At 36.1% G+C, this 16617-nt stretch overlaps 1 protein-coding gene across 5 annotated transcripts in view; it reads right to left on the bottom strand.

The window, feature by feature from the left end:
* Positions 1-4647: 4647 nt before the first annotated feature.
* The window catches only part of SMC2 (structural maintenance of chromosomes 2), a 48459-nt gene continuing 36489 nt past the window's right edge, over positions 4648-16617 (bottom strand). For all 5 annotated transcript variants that reach the window (XM_012753786.3, XM_012753785.3, XM_012753787.3 and 2 more), the window contains exons 22-25: positions 15477-15593; positions 10188-10348; positions 7150-7297; positions 4648-6246 (exon numbers count right to left, since the gene is read on the bottom strand). In XM_012753786.3, the coding sequence (XP_012609240.1) occupies positions 6070-6246; positions 7150-7297; positions 10188-10348; positions 15477-15593 (603 nt within the window). In that variant the 3' untranslated portion in view covers positions 4648-6069. The remainder of the gene's footprint in view (positions 6247-7149; positions 7298-10187; positions 10349-15476; positions 15594-16617) is intronic.

The raw sequence follows: 16617 nt of genomic DNA, 5'->3' as shown, positions 1-16617 counted from the left end.
TAAATTAGAAGATTTTGAACTTACAGTGAAAATGCAACATGTCAAACTCTGTGAGATGAAGCTGAAAGATTACTGAGGAAGGATGTTTATGGCATTAACTGCTTATTAGAAAAACTGAGTTCTCAAATCAATAATCTAAGCTTTCTTCATAAGAAACTAAAAAAGGAAGAACAAAGTAAGCCCAAAGAAAGCAGAGGAAAGGAAATAATTAAGCTAAAAGCAGAAATCAATTAATTGAAATCAGAAAGACAGTAGAGAAAGCAAATGAAACAAAAAGCCGGTTCTTTGAAAAGATCAATAGAATAGATAGGCAACAGATAGACAAACCTCTACCTAGCAAGACTGACTAAGAAAAAAAAAAAAAGAAAGAAAAGAAAAACACAACTTACCAATATCAGGAGATCAACTAGAGAATCTGAAGACATCAAAAGGATAATAATAAGGAAGTATCATGACTACAAATTTGACAATTTAGATGAAAGGGAACAATTCCTCAAACACGAACTCCCACAATTCGCTCAATATAAAACAGATGATATAAATAGTCCTATAACCATTAAGGAAATCGTACTAATAATTTTACCACAACCACCCCCAAAATCTCCAGGCCCAGATGGTTTCACAAAATTCTACCAAATATTTAAAGAATTATCATTAGTTCTGCACAATCTTCCAGAAAATAGAAGACAGTAGAAGAGGGAATATTTCCTAATTCAATTTCATGATGTTAGTATTACCCTGCAACTAAACAAAGACAGTAGGAAAAAAACTATAGGCCATGTGTCTCATGAAAATAGACACTAAAATCATGACCAAATTATTAGCAATTAGAATTCAATATATAAGAATTATACACACCATGACCAAATGGGGTTTATTTGAGGGATACAAGACTGACTAAGTATTAAAAAATCTAGCCATGTAATTCATGATACTAACAGGCTAAAGAAGAAATCACTTGATCATATCAATCAATGCAGAAAAAGCATTAACAAAATTCAACCCACATCCATGGTAAAAACTACCATTAAACTAGGAGTAGTAGAGAATTTTCTCAATTTGATAAAGAGCATCTACCAAAAACCTACAGTTAACATTATATTTAGTGAAGAAAGATAGAATGCTTTCTCCCTAATTGTGGCAACAAGGCAAGTATATTGGTTCTCACAATTCTTATACAATAGAGTGCTGGAAGTTCTGGCCAATGCAGTAAGGCACAAAAAGAAGTGAAATGCATATAGATCAAAAGGGAAGAAATAAAACTGCCTCTATTTGCAGATTACATGATTGTCTACATAGAAAATCCTCCAAAATCTGCAAAAACCCTCCTAGAACTAATAGGTTCAGTCAGGACAAAGGTTACAAGACAGACATATAGAAATCAATTGTATTTATATATACTAACAATGAACACATGGCCATTAAAGCTTAATGTACACTATCCTTTATAGTAGCTCAAAAGAAATATTTAGGTATAAGTCTAATAAAACATGTACAGAATGTGAATGCTGAAAATTGTAAAACAGTGATGAAAGATATCAAAGATCTAAATAAATGGAGAGACATCCAATGCATGTCCATGGATTGTCAGGCTTAAATAATAAAGGTGTCAATATTCTTCAAATTAATATTTAGGGTAAATGCAGTTCTTATAAAACTACCAACAGGTATTTTTTAGATACAGTTAAGATCATTCTCAAATTTATATGGAAAAGCAACAATCTAGAATAAACCAATTTTAATAAAGAGGAATAAAGTAGGAAGAATCAATGTAACTGATTTCAAGACTTATTATATAGCTACAGCAATAAAGACTGTGGTATAGGAAGAGGGATAAACACATAGATCAATGGAACAGAATAAAGAACCTAAAAACAGACTTACAAAATATGCCCAAGTAATTTTTGACACAGGTGCAAAAGCCAATTCAATGTTTTCCTAGGAGGAAGGAGATAGTCTTTTCAACAAACAATGCTAGTGCAATTGGATAGCCATAGGCAAAACAAAAACAAATAAAAAAAAAAAAAGAACAGGGCACCTCCCTTTTCCCCCCACCCCCAGCTGCTTATCAGTAAGTGAAGGCTCAGGTTCTATTGGTGTACACTGGTGTCAGGAATGCTGGTACTTTGTTTCAATTTAAGGAACTCTGGCAAAATGTCAAGACCACAACTAACAAAACCTAGAGATGGGCTGTACTTCAGTGCACTTCTTTTGAAATATCCCAATAGCAACAACAAAAACAAGGACTGGACCATTGCTAGCCCTCTGGGTCGGGGCTTCATGAATAATATTGTATGGAAGAAACTGAGCTAATGCAATGATAGCATTAATGAGACTTAGTCGTTGTGGTCTATGACAGAATGAAGTAGGGGATGGCAGATCAAACACTTTGCCAGACAATCAACATTGGCCACAGCTTGGGAGATCCTAAGGCAAGGAATTATCTTCCAGACCTCTGATGCTTCATCCTTGTGTAAAAAGCATATCGACAGGTTAGTGCCTCATCCCCACCCATTCAGATATCTCAGGTCCCCCATCTGTGGGATAGGGGTTGGGCTGAGTGGGTGGAGGGATCCAGTCAGTCTCTGTCTATCCTGAGGCTGCTACTTCTGCAGCCTCACTGCCCTTGTTGATTGACTCAGACCTTTTGGCCCCAGTCTTCCAGTCCAGGAAGGGAGGTCATGTCCTTGACAAACTTGACATTTCTGATGAAATCGCCCACCAGAATGGAGGGATCAGATGTCCCTGGCCTGCCACAAATGTTTATGGCAATTATTCATATTAGCAAAACACTGGAGGCAATCCAGATATAAAGGAAATATGGGATGTGTGTATACACACACACACACACACACACACACACACACACACGTTCACTATGAAAGTTTTTGAATCTTGGGCCATAGGTAACCACATACGCAAACAAATTCACTTTGGGTCACTTGGTAGCTTCTGGTAAGCTTTCTTCATGGAGCCTACTAATCATTTGGGGTTCTTTCTGGACCCTGTCTTGAATGTACCAATTCCATCTGATAATTGAGCTCTGTTGAGTTTGGCCAAATTTATTGGTAGGGTGTGTAAGCATCCAAGAATGGGCAGTTCAAGTAGCAGTTACATATAGCACTCCAAGATATTCAGCTGCCAGGAGTGCACAATAGCAAGAGAGGTGTTACTACTCAAAAGGGATCTATTTGGGGTTTGCCTCAGGCTAAAAGAATTTACTCTTTGTTCCAGCCAACACCTAAAGACACAGTCCCTATGTCCTAGTCTGTGTATGAAGGTGAGAACCTAGCTTAGGGATAAGAGCCAGTTAACAAACTCAAATGGGTTTCACATGGACTGACCTTCCCTTTCCCATTTATGAATATATTTCCCTGACTCTACTGAGTCCCCACTCACCCCTCCCTATTCTCTCATTCTCCCTTTAAAACACCCAGTCAGTTCAATACAAATCTAAGTTCAGTTTATGCTGGACTCTTTAATCAGTAATATACTACTGCAATAAGTCTGCCCTTACTAATTTAACTGGTAATCTGGCTTTATCTTTGACTTGTTCTGTGTTTGCATAGTGCAGGGGTCAATAGGCTGAGTTCTTCTATTAACTGGGGACTCTCTTCTCTAACTCCCCCTTCTGAGATTTCTCCCTTACTATCTAGAAGCTGTGGTTATCCCAGACCTTATCCTTTACTTGTCTAGGCCAGAAAGACAGGCGGCTTTCTGTTGCAGTTTTAGCTGTCCTACAGTTGCATAGCTAGCACTTAGGTCAAAGGTGCAAGAGCATTAAATTTAGCTTCTGCCTGTCTCCTCCTCCAAATTTCATATCCCATCCAAAATTTTCCTGCTTTTTCTTCAGTTTTAGAGCTCTTGGGTAGTTGTTTCTGGTATTTTGCCCAGAATCTATATTTATTATCTGTGGGAGTGTTGGCCTGGTAGATTACTCCACCATGTCTTTGCTGTGCATTTGCTGTTTGCTTGCTTGAAATACCAAAAACAATACAACAAATCCTCTCTTCAAATGTTTTACAGGTTGTTCTTCATGGCAATATTCACATTGCTTATACAGGTATGTCTTAAATTTATTTTGTACAATAAATGTAAATGTTTAGGCTGTCAGTGAGGTATTATATTATAGGTTCTGGAGACAAAATGCCAAGATTTGCATATTAGCTCTGCCACTCACTAACTGTATTATTACCCTAGGCAAGTTTCAGAACTTCTCTGCTCAACACAATTTCTTCAATTACATAATGCTGATACCAACATTTACCTCACTGGGTTACTGTGAGGATTCAATGTGAAAATGCACACAAATGAGAACAGTGTCTAATATATAGAAAGAGCTTGATAAATGTTAATTAACTCATATTACTGTGGATGTGTGAAATAAATGTCCCTTTAATTAAAAAATAACATTACTCACAAAATTTTAATATATGTTTGAGGATTTTCAAGGATCAAGATTATATATAAGACAAAAATTGGGAGAGTAAGCACACAAATTATATCAGAGGAAGAAGAAAATTAGTACATAGCCAAAATATTCGACCTCACTAAGTATTTATAAAATGTCGACTAAAACAGCAATGAAGTACCATTTTATAGCTATTAAATCACAAATATTAAAATTAGCAGCCAGTACTGAATAGTTTGTGGTCAAATGGTATACTGTACTTTATTAGTGACAGTGTGAATTTATGCAACTGTTTTGGCAAAGTGTTTGTAATACATTTAAATGGAAACAAACTTTGTATGTCTGTGATACTGGACTTCCTGCAAGTCAGTATTGATAGCATTTTCCCTCCAACAGTGGACACAACTAATTCCAGATTCAATCCTTTCCACTGTGTCCCATAATATTAGTTCCTTGGGTATGTCCTGACATCTCAGATAGGTATGGAGAATGCCAGGGCCAAGGAGTATGAGCATCTATCTGGGAAAGTACGATAATAACACTCAGGAACTAAGACTCAAATATCAGGAAGAGATATTTGTGGGGACAAAATAAAAACACTGAAAGTCAGATTAGATCATGTCAGAGCTTTTAGGATTCAGTTTGGAGACAATATTTTGTTGATGTATCAGAGATACTAATATAAATAGTATTCTTATGGTGTTCTCTATCTTTCATGTTCTAAAGGAATTTCAACCCTCTGAACTAAAAAGCAGAAGACACTAAGAATTACAGTCATCATCAAACTTTTGAGTTATTTTGGTGGAAAAGATAGATCTATTTATATATTTATCAGGCTCAAGGAGAAAGATAAATTTGATTTAGTCTTCTGGCTCCTACATTCTCACTCACCAATGGGTTGTTACTGATTGGATTATGAAAAGGCTGGCAAGAATCTTTGAAAATATTAGACTTCAGATAAACTTGTAGTAGATAAGCATGATACAACACACCTCCTCCCAAGCTTCAATTAAAATATTCGTAAGGCTTAAAACTTAAGGTTGCAAAGACCAATTAAGCATATAGAAACATGATATTCAAACATTAAAATGAAAAAAATCTTTCAAGATCTGTTTCCCATCTCAGTCTAAACAGGGATCTGGAGTTATATCCTCAAGGAAGTAGCCTCAAATAGCTCAGTGCCTGCCTAAGAGCTTTCTTTGTGTTTCCATTGCTGGTCCACTTACTTGCTTTATAATTCTTCCTTACCTGAATGACTTTATTAGCAATAAAAAACACATTAATATTGCCTTAGGAATTAAACTAATTAAAAGCTGACTATCAGCTATACTTCTATAATTTAATCTCATCTGTTTCTTTGTATATATTTGCTTTTACATACAGAATTTATCACTAACCAGTTATCTCAGGATCCCTAATTTATAAAAGACATGCATAAGAAAAAACATTTGATGATATGCATAAAATCACAACCATAGTAATTAGACCATAGTTATACTAATTAAGAGATGAGGAATCTATGTTCATTTATAAGTGATTACACAAAGGAAGAGAAAATATAGGTTAAGTAACAACATTAATTATTTTATATAAACAGTCCAAACTCTTCAAAGTTTATGTTGAATAAACAGGTCAAGGTGAAGGAGTAAATTTGTAGTTTAGACTTCCACATGTGCTCCTTTGGGTCCTTTTGCCTTGGATTTTGTTTCCTTTGGAATCTTTCCATTTTGACATTGTGTAAATCTGGCTACTGTAGAAACACCATCCACAAACTTGGTTTTGAAAAGGACATTTGCATTGTTAAACATACCTTCTTTTAGTGACACCACGATGAACTTAAGAGAAAAAGAAAAACAGAAAAAAACATCATATAATATTATTAAAGTAGTTTAATTCTTTATACTAGGGATGAGAATAGTTTGGAGATCATTTTGATTTTGTTACTTTAAATAGTTTTCATATTAGGCACCTAAATAAATGCCAGCTTTTCATCATTTGGTTTTAGATGTCTCTTAATTTTATCTTGAGATCTTTCTTACACTGTTACTATTTCCTGGTGGTGGACTGCTTGTTGCTATCTTTTGTAGCTGGCATTCATTCACTGTTTTGTTGCTAGCTCTAACAGACCTGGTGAAATATTTTTCCTTCTGATATTTTAATGTCAAAGGTTTCAAGCTCCTACAGCACTACCACTAGCCCAAATGGAACCTTTACATAATTAAGAAAAGGCACTACTTCAGCTTTATCTGCCAAAAAACTGCCATAATAAGTACACAATCTGGTAAGTATGATGAATGGAGCCCCCAGAGTTGTACCATGCATAAATTATGCAGCTGTATTTGGCAGTCCCAGTTCCTACAGTCATAGTACAATAGCAACAAACTGTCCCTAGTTTTAGGAGGCTTGTTTTACTTTGTAGCCAGGACAAAGTTCGCCTATCAAGTCCCGTGTGATTGTCTGATTCCTGAGCTATGTCCCTAAAAGTTTTAATTGTACATCTTCATGGAAGCTAGCTAAAGAAAACAATACTAACCCTAAATCATGACTAAATTATGATTCTCCCTCATGTTTTAATCAACATTTTTAATGCCTGGCTCTTCCTTTAAAGGAGACTGAACCCTTTTTCCTTTTATACCCATTTGAACATAAGTTTATTTAAATAGATATATAATGCTTTAATATTCTTCAATCCTAAGTATCTTAGTTAAACTATTACCAGAACTTTTTTCTAGTCTTACCTGAGAATGTGTGAAATGAGTACGCAGCATCTGTCCAATATTCTGGGTATGAGAAAGATCCAAGGCTGCATCTACCTCATCAAGGATATAAATTGGAGCCGGTTTGAAGAGGAGCATGGACAGTATTAATGACAAAGCCACTAAAGACCTAGGAAAAGGTCAGTGGAAGAATATCCATAAAAATTTGATTTTATAATACTTTTTATCAGAACACAAAAACAAATCTGCGATGCTGTTACTACGGTGAATAGTACAGGTTAATCTGAAAGATTGTCATATAAAGAATCTTAAGTTTCAAATGTCAATAATTTTATTGAATTAAAATGTTTTATTTTAGCTTTCTACTTTTCCTCTCTTCCTAAGTATACTGTTTTCATCAGACAATTTTAATATAATATTGCCATATTGTGTTTGTTCAGTACTTGTCCTTAAGAAAAAGATCATGGTGGTTTTTTTCCTCCTTCCCCAATTCCTTATTAGAGCCCAGATAGCAGGTGAGTGAGGGCTATGTATTTACTTAAGACAATAGTTCTTGTCTTGGTAACAGTATAACTGGTTTAGATGTCCTCTTTCAAACTATTATGTATGCACCCATATACACAGAGAAACTATAAATGTGTAGGCACCATTTGCTAGTAAGCTGCATAGATTATGGCCATTATCCTAAGCACTTTCCAGTGTCAGAAGTTCTAACAATCCTTGTGTAAGATTTATAGGTACACCTACTCAAAAATTCTATAGTTCTGTTTTCAGTGCTCTTCCAGCTCACCATTCCCTTTAACTGCAGCTGTTTTCATTCTAATGTGGTATGAAGAGTTACAATAATCCTTATAATATTTTGTCTTAAAATCATATTTTATTAAAAAGCCTTGTTTTTTAATATAAAATATAATTATTTAACATCAGAATAAAAATTACAATAACAATTGTAACATACTTATTCTATAATGAAATACCTCCTGGCTGCATGCAGTACTAGAATAGTCAATCCAATGCTTGCTGCATTCCAACAGGGTATTAATTAAGAAACACATAAGTGAGGAAAGAGTGTGTGCACAAGTGGAGGAAGAACTAAGATTTCTAGAAAAGGAAAGGGATGAAACAGTACAATAAAAAACAAAGTATAGTGAGTCAGATATTTATCTCTATAGAGGGGAACTAAGGTCATTCATGCAACCTAAAATTATTTTTCATGGGCTTTCTTTGTGCCAAATGCTTAAAGCATTCAGCTTTAAACTTAATTTTTTTTTAAAAAAATCTCACACTAACAGTTGAACTGCTATGCTGGACAGTGGTATATCTAGAAATAATTTTATAGCATCTTAATTATGGAAATAATTTGTAGGCCCCAAGAAGAAAAGCAAACATTTTCTATTTTCCTCAAAACATTTCCCAGGTATTCGCTAAAAATAGTTAAAAGATACTGTAATCTAAATTGTAGAATTCAATTTTGATTAACAGGAAGCAGGAACTGTCTTTTAGATGCTTAAAATATTTAGGAATTTTATCAATGATGAAAAGTATAAATACATTTCTACTCACAAAAATAATAAAAGAATTCATAAGAAAATTAACTTTTCTACATACAGAAAAGCAATTCAAAGCCTATGGATTATACATCTTACAGGAGAAAAGGCAAATACTAAATTAATAACCAATTTCAAATACGTGGATATTCATAATTTTCTTTTAGGAGATTTTAATTACTTGGCTGTTTGTAGGTAAAGTGTTAGAAACATAAAAGGTCATGTGTCCTATCACTATGCTGATTTTCTGAATTACTGTGTAAGGCTAGAAGAAACTTCCTCAAATCCATGTTTTCTCCAACATTCTTTATTCCTTTTATGTAGCTGCAAGTTCCATCTGATATCATTTTCCTTTTGCCTGAGAACGTCCTTTAACCTGTAGTATGGTTCTACTACTAGATCAAACTTTTTCAGTTTTTATCTCAAAAATTATTCATATTGCTTTCCATTTGCAGAATATTTCTGTTAGCTATATATAATTCTAACTTGACATGTTTTTCTTTCAACAATTTATAGATGTTCTAGACTTTGAGCTTACATAGTTTTTGATAAGAAGCCTGAAGTCATTCTTATCTTTGTTCACTGGCACATAATATGCCTCTTTTCCTTTGGCCTATTTTTAAGATTTTATTCCTAATCACTGATTTTTGACAATTTGATATGGTATGTCTTACTGTGTGTGTTTTTTTTTTTTAAATTTAATTTTATTCTTTTTAGAGACAAGGTCTTGCTACTGCCCAGGTTAGAGTGGCACAATCACATCTTACTATAGCCTCAAACTCCTGGGATCAGGGATCCTCTTGCCAGCCTGTGTCTGAGGTTCACCTCCCGTTATTTTTTAGTATGTTTCTACTGACTGATTTCTTTTGGTTAGAGTCAAATTTTATTGATTTTTGTCTTGTTATTTTTATTAGATGCTGGCCATTGTGATGATGATGTTGTTTAATATCTCAATTTCTTTTATATTCCTTTAAAGAGCACTGGGCTTTGTTCTGATAAACAATTAAGTAACATAATCAGCTTGATCTCTTTAAGACCTGTTGTTAAGTTTCCTAGGGTGAGTCTAGTAACCTTCACTCTTAGGGACAGTATAGACCTAATGCAGCTCTCTGGGGCCTCACAAAACCCTAATAATATTCTCTGTCTTTTTAACTCGGACTGTATTTGGGTTTCCTTCTCTGTATCTGAAGTCCAGCAACTGCTACTAGAGAGAAAGCCAGTTCCTCTTTCAGGTATCATAATCTTGTACTACTCATTTTCCAATATTTGAAAAGAATTATTTTTCATATATTTTGTCTAGTTTTCTAGCTGACTATTCTTATTTCTCTTTTGTCGCCTACTATTTTAATCAAATGTTCCAACCAAAAATTTCTGTTCTACATAGGAGGTTCCTTAAACTCTACATGTAAAGGTAGTTAAGAAAACCAAATAAATTAGGGGGTAATGAGATGAGATGATGAATTACAATAAAGTAAGAAAAATGAAAAATAATATTGCAAAGGAATTACTCACCTCTGACCACCACTAAGTTCAGTTAGGTTTTCTTTCCAGGTATTTCCTAAGGCAACCTTGAACTCCAGACCATCTAAAACAGTTTGTCCCTCTGGTGGTGCAAGCATAGCATTAGCACCAGGCAAAAGAGTAGAAAAAATAGACCCAAAGTCTTTGTTCACCTGGATTAAAAAAAAAAAATCATATTAAAATATCAGAATGCTTTCTAAGAATAAATTGTTGATATATATATGTACATGCAATTCAGCAGGTCCATTCTGTTGTCTGTTACTATAATTTAGGGGCTGGCAAACTATAGCCCAGCTGACAAATCTGGCTGTGTCCATTTCTTTACAAATTATGTAGTAGGTGCTAGTGCTACAGAATTAAGTAGTTCCAACAGGGACTGGGTGGCTAACAAAACAAGAAATGTTTACTATCTGGCCCCTTAAAAAATAGTTTCTATTTCTAGGGGAAACTAGAAGCTATACCTCTAACTCTACTCCAAAGTTTTGATACTTCTATAGAACATATTACAGGAATCCTTAAGACACACACAACCGTATCACATAGGAGAAGAAAACCCAAAATATCTGCAGAAGCAAACATGAAACTCAAACTCTTTTTGGAATACAATGTTTTCTTACTCTATCAGTAAACAGAAGAGTTTAATAAGATGGGGTTGTGAGGTCTAGGAGAAAGAGGCATAAAATCAAAGGACCAGATTTGTTCAAGATGTTAAAGTATTCTTTTCTAGATGCCTCATTTTCTATCCAAAGAGGTTACGGTCTTGAGGGCCAGGAATAGGACCAAGTCCCAAGAGAACAGGAAGCTGTTTGGCCTGCCCTTGTCTTGACACAGTAGGAGACTACATAGGGGAAAGACAGGAGTAAGAAAATGGCGGAGTAGAGGTGAAGAACTCAGATGGCTACACATGAGTGGATCGCTCCCTGCCAAGAACAGCACTGTGTTAACTGCAGAGAAACTACGTGGGACATGCAACACAGGAAAAAAAGCAGGTGAAAGGGAAATACGATTGTAAAGTCTGGAGAATGTGAGATGAACAATAGAGAACAGACCATGGGACGGCTGTGACCAGCCAGCCAGAGAATGTCCTGCTCTTCTACTGACCTCTACACCCATTCAAACAGGGATGTGCCTGAAGTTGGTACAAAGTTACAACACAAGACGGTGGGCTCTGTGGAGAGGGGACAATAGCTAGAAACATCTTGAATACTCTGGTGCTCCGTGCTGGAACTGCGATGGGTAGGGGAGGGCCTGGTCTGAGTAATCACTTCCCATGACCACTCCAGGGAGTTAGGAGACAGACACCTCGCTTCGGGTGGTCAGCGGGCTAGAACAAATGAGGTGAACACTGAAAAGGGGGATCTACCCCTGGCAACCGCTGACAATTAGGCCAGCTCGGGGTGGGACAGAAAGAGCAAGACACAGTGGGTATCCTGTTGATTTGGCTAGCTGGGCCTATGTTGATGGGCAAATCTTGAGTGCTTCCCCACAATGCTAGTTCCCCAGACACTGGGAAGCCTCGAGCATCACCATTCCCCTAGCCCAGAAACTTTCGTATTGGGCATTGAGGGTTCCCCCCTGGAGAAGCAAGAAAAGCAGCTTTCCTTGTGGGGCCTAGGCACTAATCGATAGCACACTGATTCAGCCCACCGGACCACCTTAGGTCATCTAATAAGAACATAACTCTAGGCCCTGCTGTGTGCATCTGGGAAGCAGCCAACAGTGGGGTTTGTGATCAGGGAAGGAAAATCCTATTCCAGTCTCCCCACATCCATGCCAGCATTTGTTGTTTTGGGACATTTTGATAAAGGCCATTCTCCCTGGAGTTAGGTGGTACCTACCAGGCTCACAGATTGGCAGAATCAATATTGTTTAAATGTCTATACTACCTAAAATGATCTAGAGAATTAATACAATCCCTATCAAAATACCACCATCATTTAAAAAATAATTCTACACTTCAACTGGAAACAGAGAAGAACTTGTATAGCCAAAGCAATCTTAAACAAAAAGAACAGGCCGGGCGCGGTGGCTCATGTCTGTAATCCTAGCTCTCTGGGAGGCCGAGGCGGGCGGATTGCTCAAGGTCAGGAGTTCAAAACCAGCCTGAGCAAGAGCAAGACCCCCGTCTCTACTATAAACAGAAAGAAATTAATTGACCAACTAATATATATAGAAAAAATTAGCCGGGCATGGTGGCGCATGCCTGTAGTCCCAGCTACTCGGGAGGCTGAGGCAGGAGGATCGCTTGAGCCCAGGAGTTTGAGGTTGCTGTGAGCTAGGCTGACGCCATGGCACTCACTCTAGCCTGGGTAACAAAGTGAGACTCTGTCTCAAAAAAAAAAAAAAAGAACACGTTGGGAGGCATCAGTCTGCCAGACTTCAAACTTTACCACAAGGTTATAGTAACCAAAACAGCATGGTACTGGCACAAGAGGAGAGATGTAGAAGTTTGGAATAGATTGGAGATCTCAGATATAAAACCAGCCTCATATTGTCATCTAATTTTTGACAAAGAAGACAAATACACACTGGGGAAAAGAATCTATATCAATAAGTGGTGCTGGCAAAACTGGATATCCACATGCTGAAGATTGAAATTAGATCCCTACCTCTCACAAGGAATCAACTCAAAATGGATGACAAGACTTAAACCCAAGGCATGAAACCTTAAGAATTCTGGAAGAAAATGTCAGGAAGACTCAGACATTGGGCTAGGCAAAGAATTTACGAAGACCCTCAAAGCAATCACAAAATTAACAAATGAGACCTGATCAAATTAAAAAGCTTCTGCACAGCCAAGGAAACTATCATTAGAGAGAAAAACCCTATAGAATGGGAGAAAAAATTTGCTTTCTATACATCCAATAAAGGGCTAATAATAAGAATCTATATAGAACTTAAGAAAATCAACAAGAAAAAATAAAACAACCCCATCAATAAATGGGAAAAGGACACGAACAGATACTTTGCAGGCCATTAGTCTGTCTTCTTTTGAAAACATATAAAAAAGTGCTTAACATCTCTAATCATTAGGGAAATGCAAATCAAAACTACAATGAGATATCACCTAAGCCCAATGAGAATAGCCCTTATCAAAAAGTCCCAAAACAACAAATACTGGTGTGGATGTGGAAAGAGTGGAACACTCTTACACTGCTGGTGGGACTGCAAATTAGTACAATTCCTGTGGAAAGTAATTTGGAAATACCATTTGATCCGGCAATCCCACTACTAAGCATCTATCCAAAAGAGAAAAAGACATCTGCACTCGAATGTTTATAGCAGCACAGTTTACAATTGCAAAGCTGTGGAAACAACCCAAGTACCCATCAACACGAGTGGATTAATAATATGTGGTATATGTATACCATGGAATACTAGTCAACTACAAAAAACAATGGTGAACTAGCACCTCTTAAATTATCCTGGATAAAGATTGAGCCCATCCTTTAAAGTGAGGTATCACAAGGATGGAAAATCATATACCACATGTAGTCGCCATCAAATTAGTACTAACCGATCAACACTAAGGTGTTCCCATGGTATTAATACTTATTGGGTGCTGGTTGGGTTGAGGGGGGTGGTATACCGACAACTAATGGAAGTGCAGCACACTGTATGGGGGAAGGACACGCTGGTAGCCCTGGTTTGGGCGAGGCAAACACATTACATGTAACTAAAATGTTTGTACCCCCATAATATCCTGAATTAAAAAAAAAAAAAGACTACTACACAGTGATTAGGGTCAAAATTCTCACTTCTTACGTAAGAGGGTAATTTTTGTGCCTACACACTTATCTGGCCATCTGTTTTCAAAAACACAACTAATCTTAGTTCAGCAGTCAAATCTGAGAGTGCAACACAAAAGGATTTGACAGCCATGTTTGCTACAGAAATCTTCAAATTCAAGTGCAAGTATAAATTTAAATGTAAATATACTTTTTTATGAATACTTATAACAAGGAAATCTCCTAGACACAAGCAGTGCTCCTAAATATAGATTTACTAAGGAACACACATTTTAAAAGCAAATACACATGCTAAGTAATATCCTACACAGAAGCAAGTTATAGTTTTATCTGGGATAGATTTCCAGAGCTAGGCAATGATCATCATAAAAGGGGGAAAGAGCCACTGTCTTTCTGAGAATAATGGAAGGTAGCACAGAACAGTGTTTATAAACACCCTAACTTCTTTTTCTTTTCCTTTTAGGCCAGGTGAAGGAGACAGAGCTCAGGACTAAGAGAGTGGAATGGTACAAAACTCTGAACACAACCATGGACCCCATGTGGAAATTCCTCCAAAAGAGAAAAAAGAAACTTACCAAGTTAAAGGGCAGAAAAGAAGACTGATGTAAAGATGAAATAAAATAGAAGTTATGTAAGTATGAAAACAAAGAAATAAAACAAAAAATGCCTATAATAATCTGGCTTTGTCAATCAAGTATGCTTGAAGCCAGAAGGAAGACTATAATGCTGATGAGAAAATTAATTTGAGAATAGTGACTGATATATAATATGAAGAGCAGGGTCAGTTTAAAGAACAGTTTCTGATTTGTAGTAAATCTAGGAACCATATGAAAAAAAAACAAAACTTCTCAGATCCAGTGTTAAATGGATATGTGCAAGAATAGGGTCAACTTTTTACATGCATTTTTAATAAAAGACAAATATTACAGGGAAAAGGAACACTGAATGTAAGTCTTAAGGCAGGAAAAACAAGATGACTGAAGGGATAATTGTGTTCCCATTACTGAAAATAAAGGTCCTGTAGAATTACAAAGAAAAAGAGGCAAGGTGCCCAAGTGAATCTCGGAAAGCGTAGGTTTGCTAAAGTATCAAATAGCACAATGACTATGTTTAGAATCTTTTAAGCAGGAGTCTTTTGCTATAGGAAAAAATAAGAAAACTTTCACAAGAGAGGCTAAGGAATTATCCTAAAGACAGATATGTGAAGGCAGGAAAGCAGAAATAACAGTGAAGAAGCTTGAGATCTACCAAAGCTATCATAAAACAATAATGGAATTGGGACTGTTGAGTAAGAGTCCTATAAAAGAGAATACTAAACTTGCTTGTTCATTGTCCAATTCTTAAAGAGATACAAGGTGACAACATCCAGTAGCAGTCAAGTCCAAAAGACAAAATGCATTTAAAAGACAAAGTCTGTGAGGTTTTAATTCAGGTGTGAACATGTGCCTCATTCAAACACAAATTTCTCAGAGTATAAACTCAATGACAGTATTTTTTATTCTTGCCTCCCCATATAAAATAAAAGACATACCTTTTGCCAGGCTATATTTAGGGCTTGGTTTTTCTTTTGGTCAAGGTCTTCTATAGTTGTAAGGATTTTGGCTTTGTCATTTTCTACAATTCTCTTCTTCTTCATCAAGTCATTATACTGTGAGATAAAAAGCAGTTAATTGGGAAAATATAAAATTTCCTCTATATTCTGGAATTCAGTCAAGAATTAAGAGGTTTCATTTTTTTAAAATATGTAATACATACTCTCCTATTTATCAAAATGATATATTACACTAAGAGTTATAAACCAAATTGTAAAACCATCCACATATACATCAGAAAGTTCAATTACTAGAATTGAGAATTTAAAATCCTTGAAATATTTTGATTTCACAAATATTCCCTTATCTCTCAAGCAGCCAAGACAAAAAAAGAAGTATCATTTATAAATTCAAGTAAAAGTAGCCCTGAATCCTCTCTTTGTCCGTCAGTCTTAGCAGCAACATGAGTAAAGTTTCAGTTCTTTACCATGGTGTATAGGTCCTACATAAGCTGGCCCTTTTATCCCTTGACTTCATGGCATCAGACTCCTCCCCCACGTTCTGGTCATATGGTCTTTTTCAATTCTTTGAGCATAATAAACTCATTGTCTTATGGCCCCTGCATTGTTCTTTCTTCCTGGAATGTTCTTTTTCTATACCTGATATAACTGTTGCCTCAAATTTCAGCTTACACATTATTTATGCTATGAACAGCTATGGAACTTTCTAAAACTCTCCTTTCTCCTCAAAGTCTCACATTTTAAGGAGGGTTCATATTCTCCCTTAACAACTCTGGCCAGTCCTGCTATCTTCCTTGCTGTCTCTCTCCTTTATGGCCAAGATCCCCAAACCTCCTCTCTACATCTTTATCTTATCTCTTACATAAGTCCATGTGATTTCTTATACAGGAGAGACACAGAACACAAGAAAAAAACAAAAGGCCACCTGTTGATCAACAAGAGCTTTCCTCTCTTGTAAGGAGATGGGAGTTGATGAATTCTTTTGGGAAAAAAAATGAGATCCAGTTCTCATAAGTAAACAAGTAAAAGTGAAACACATTTCACCATGTTATACACCTCAAATTCAGAACAAAGATTTCCTTCCACAAATATGCCACATATTGTAAAGTTTTAAGGTAGA

This window comes from Microcebus murinus, chromosome 12 (genome assembly GCF_040939455.1).
Source record: "Microcebus murinus isolate Inina chromosome 12, M.murinus_Inina_mat1.0, whole genome shotgun sequence".
Lineage (NCBI taxonomy): Eukaryota > Metazoa > Chordata > Mammalia > Primates > Cheirogaleidae > Microcebus > Microcebus murinus.
This window is presented reverse-complemented; position numbering and strand designations above follow the sequence as displayed.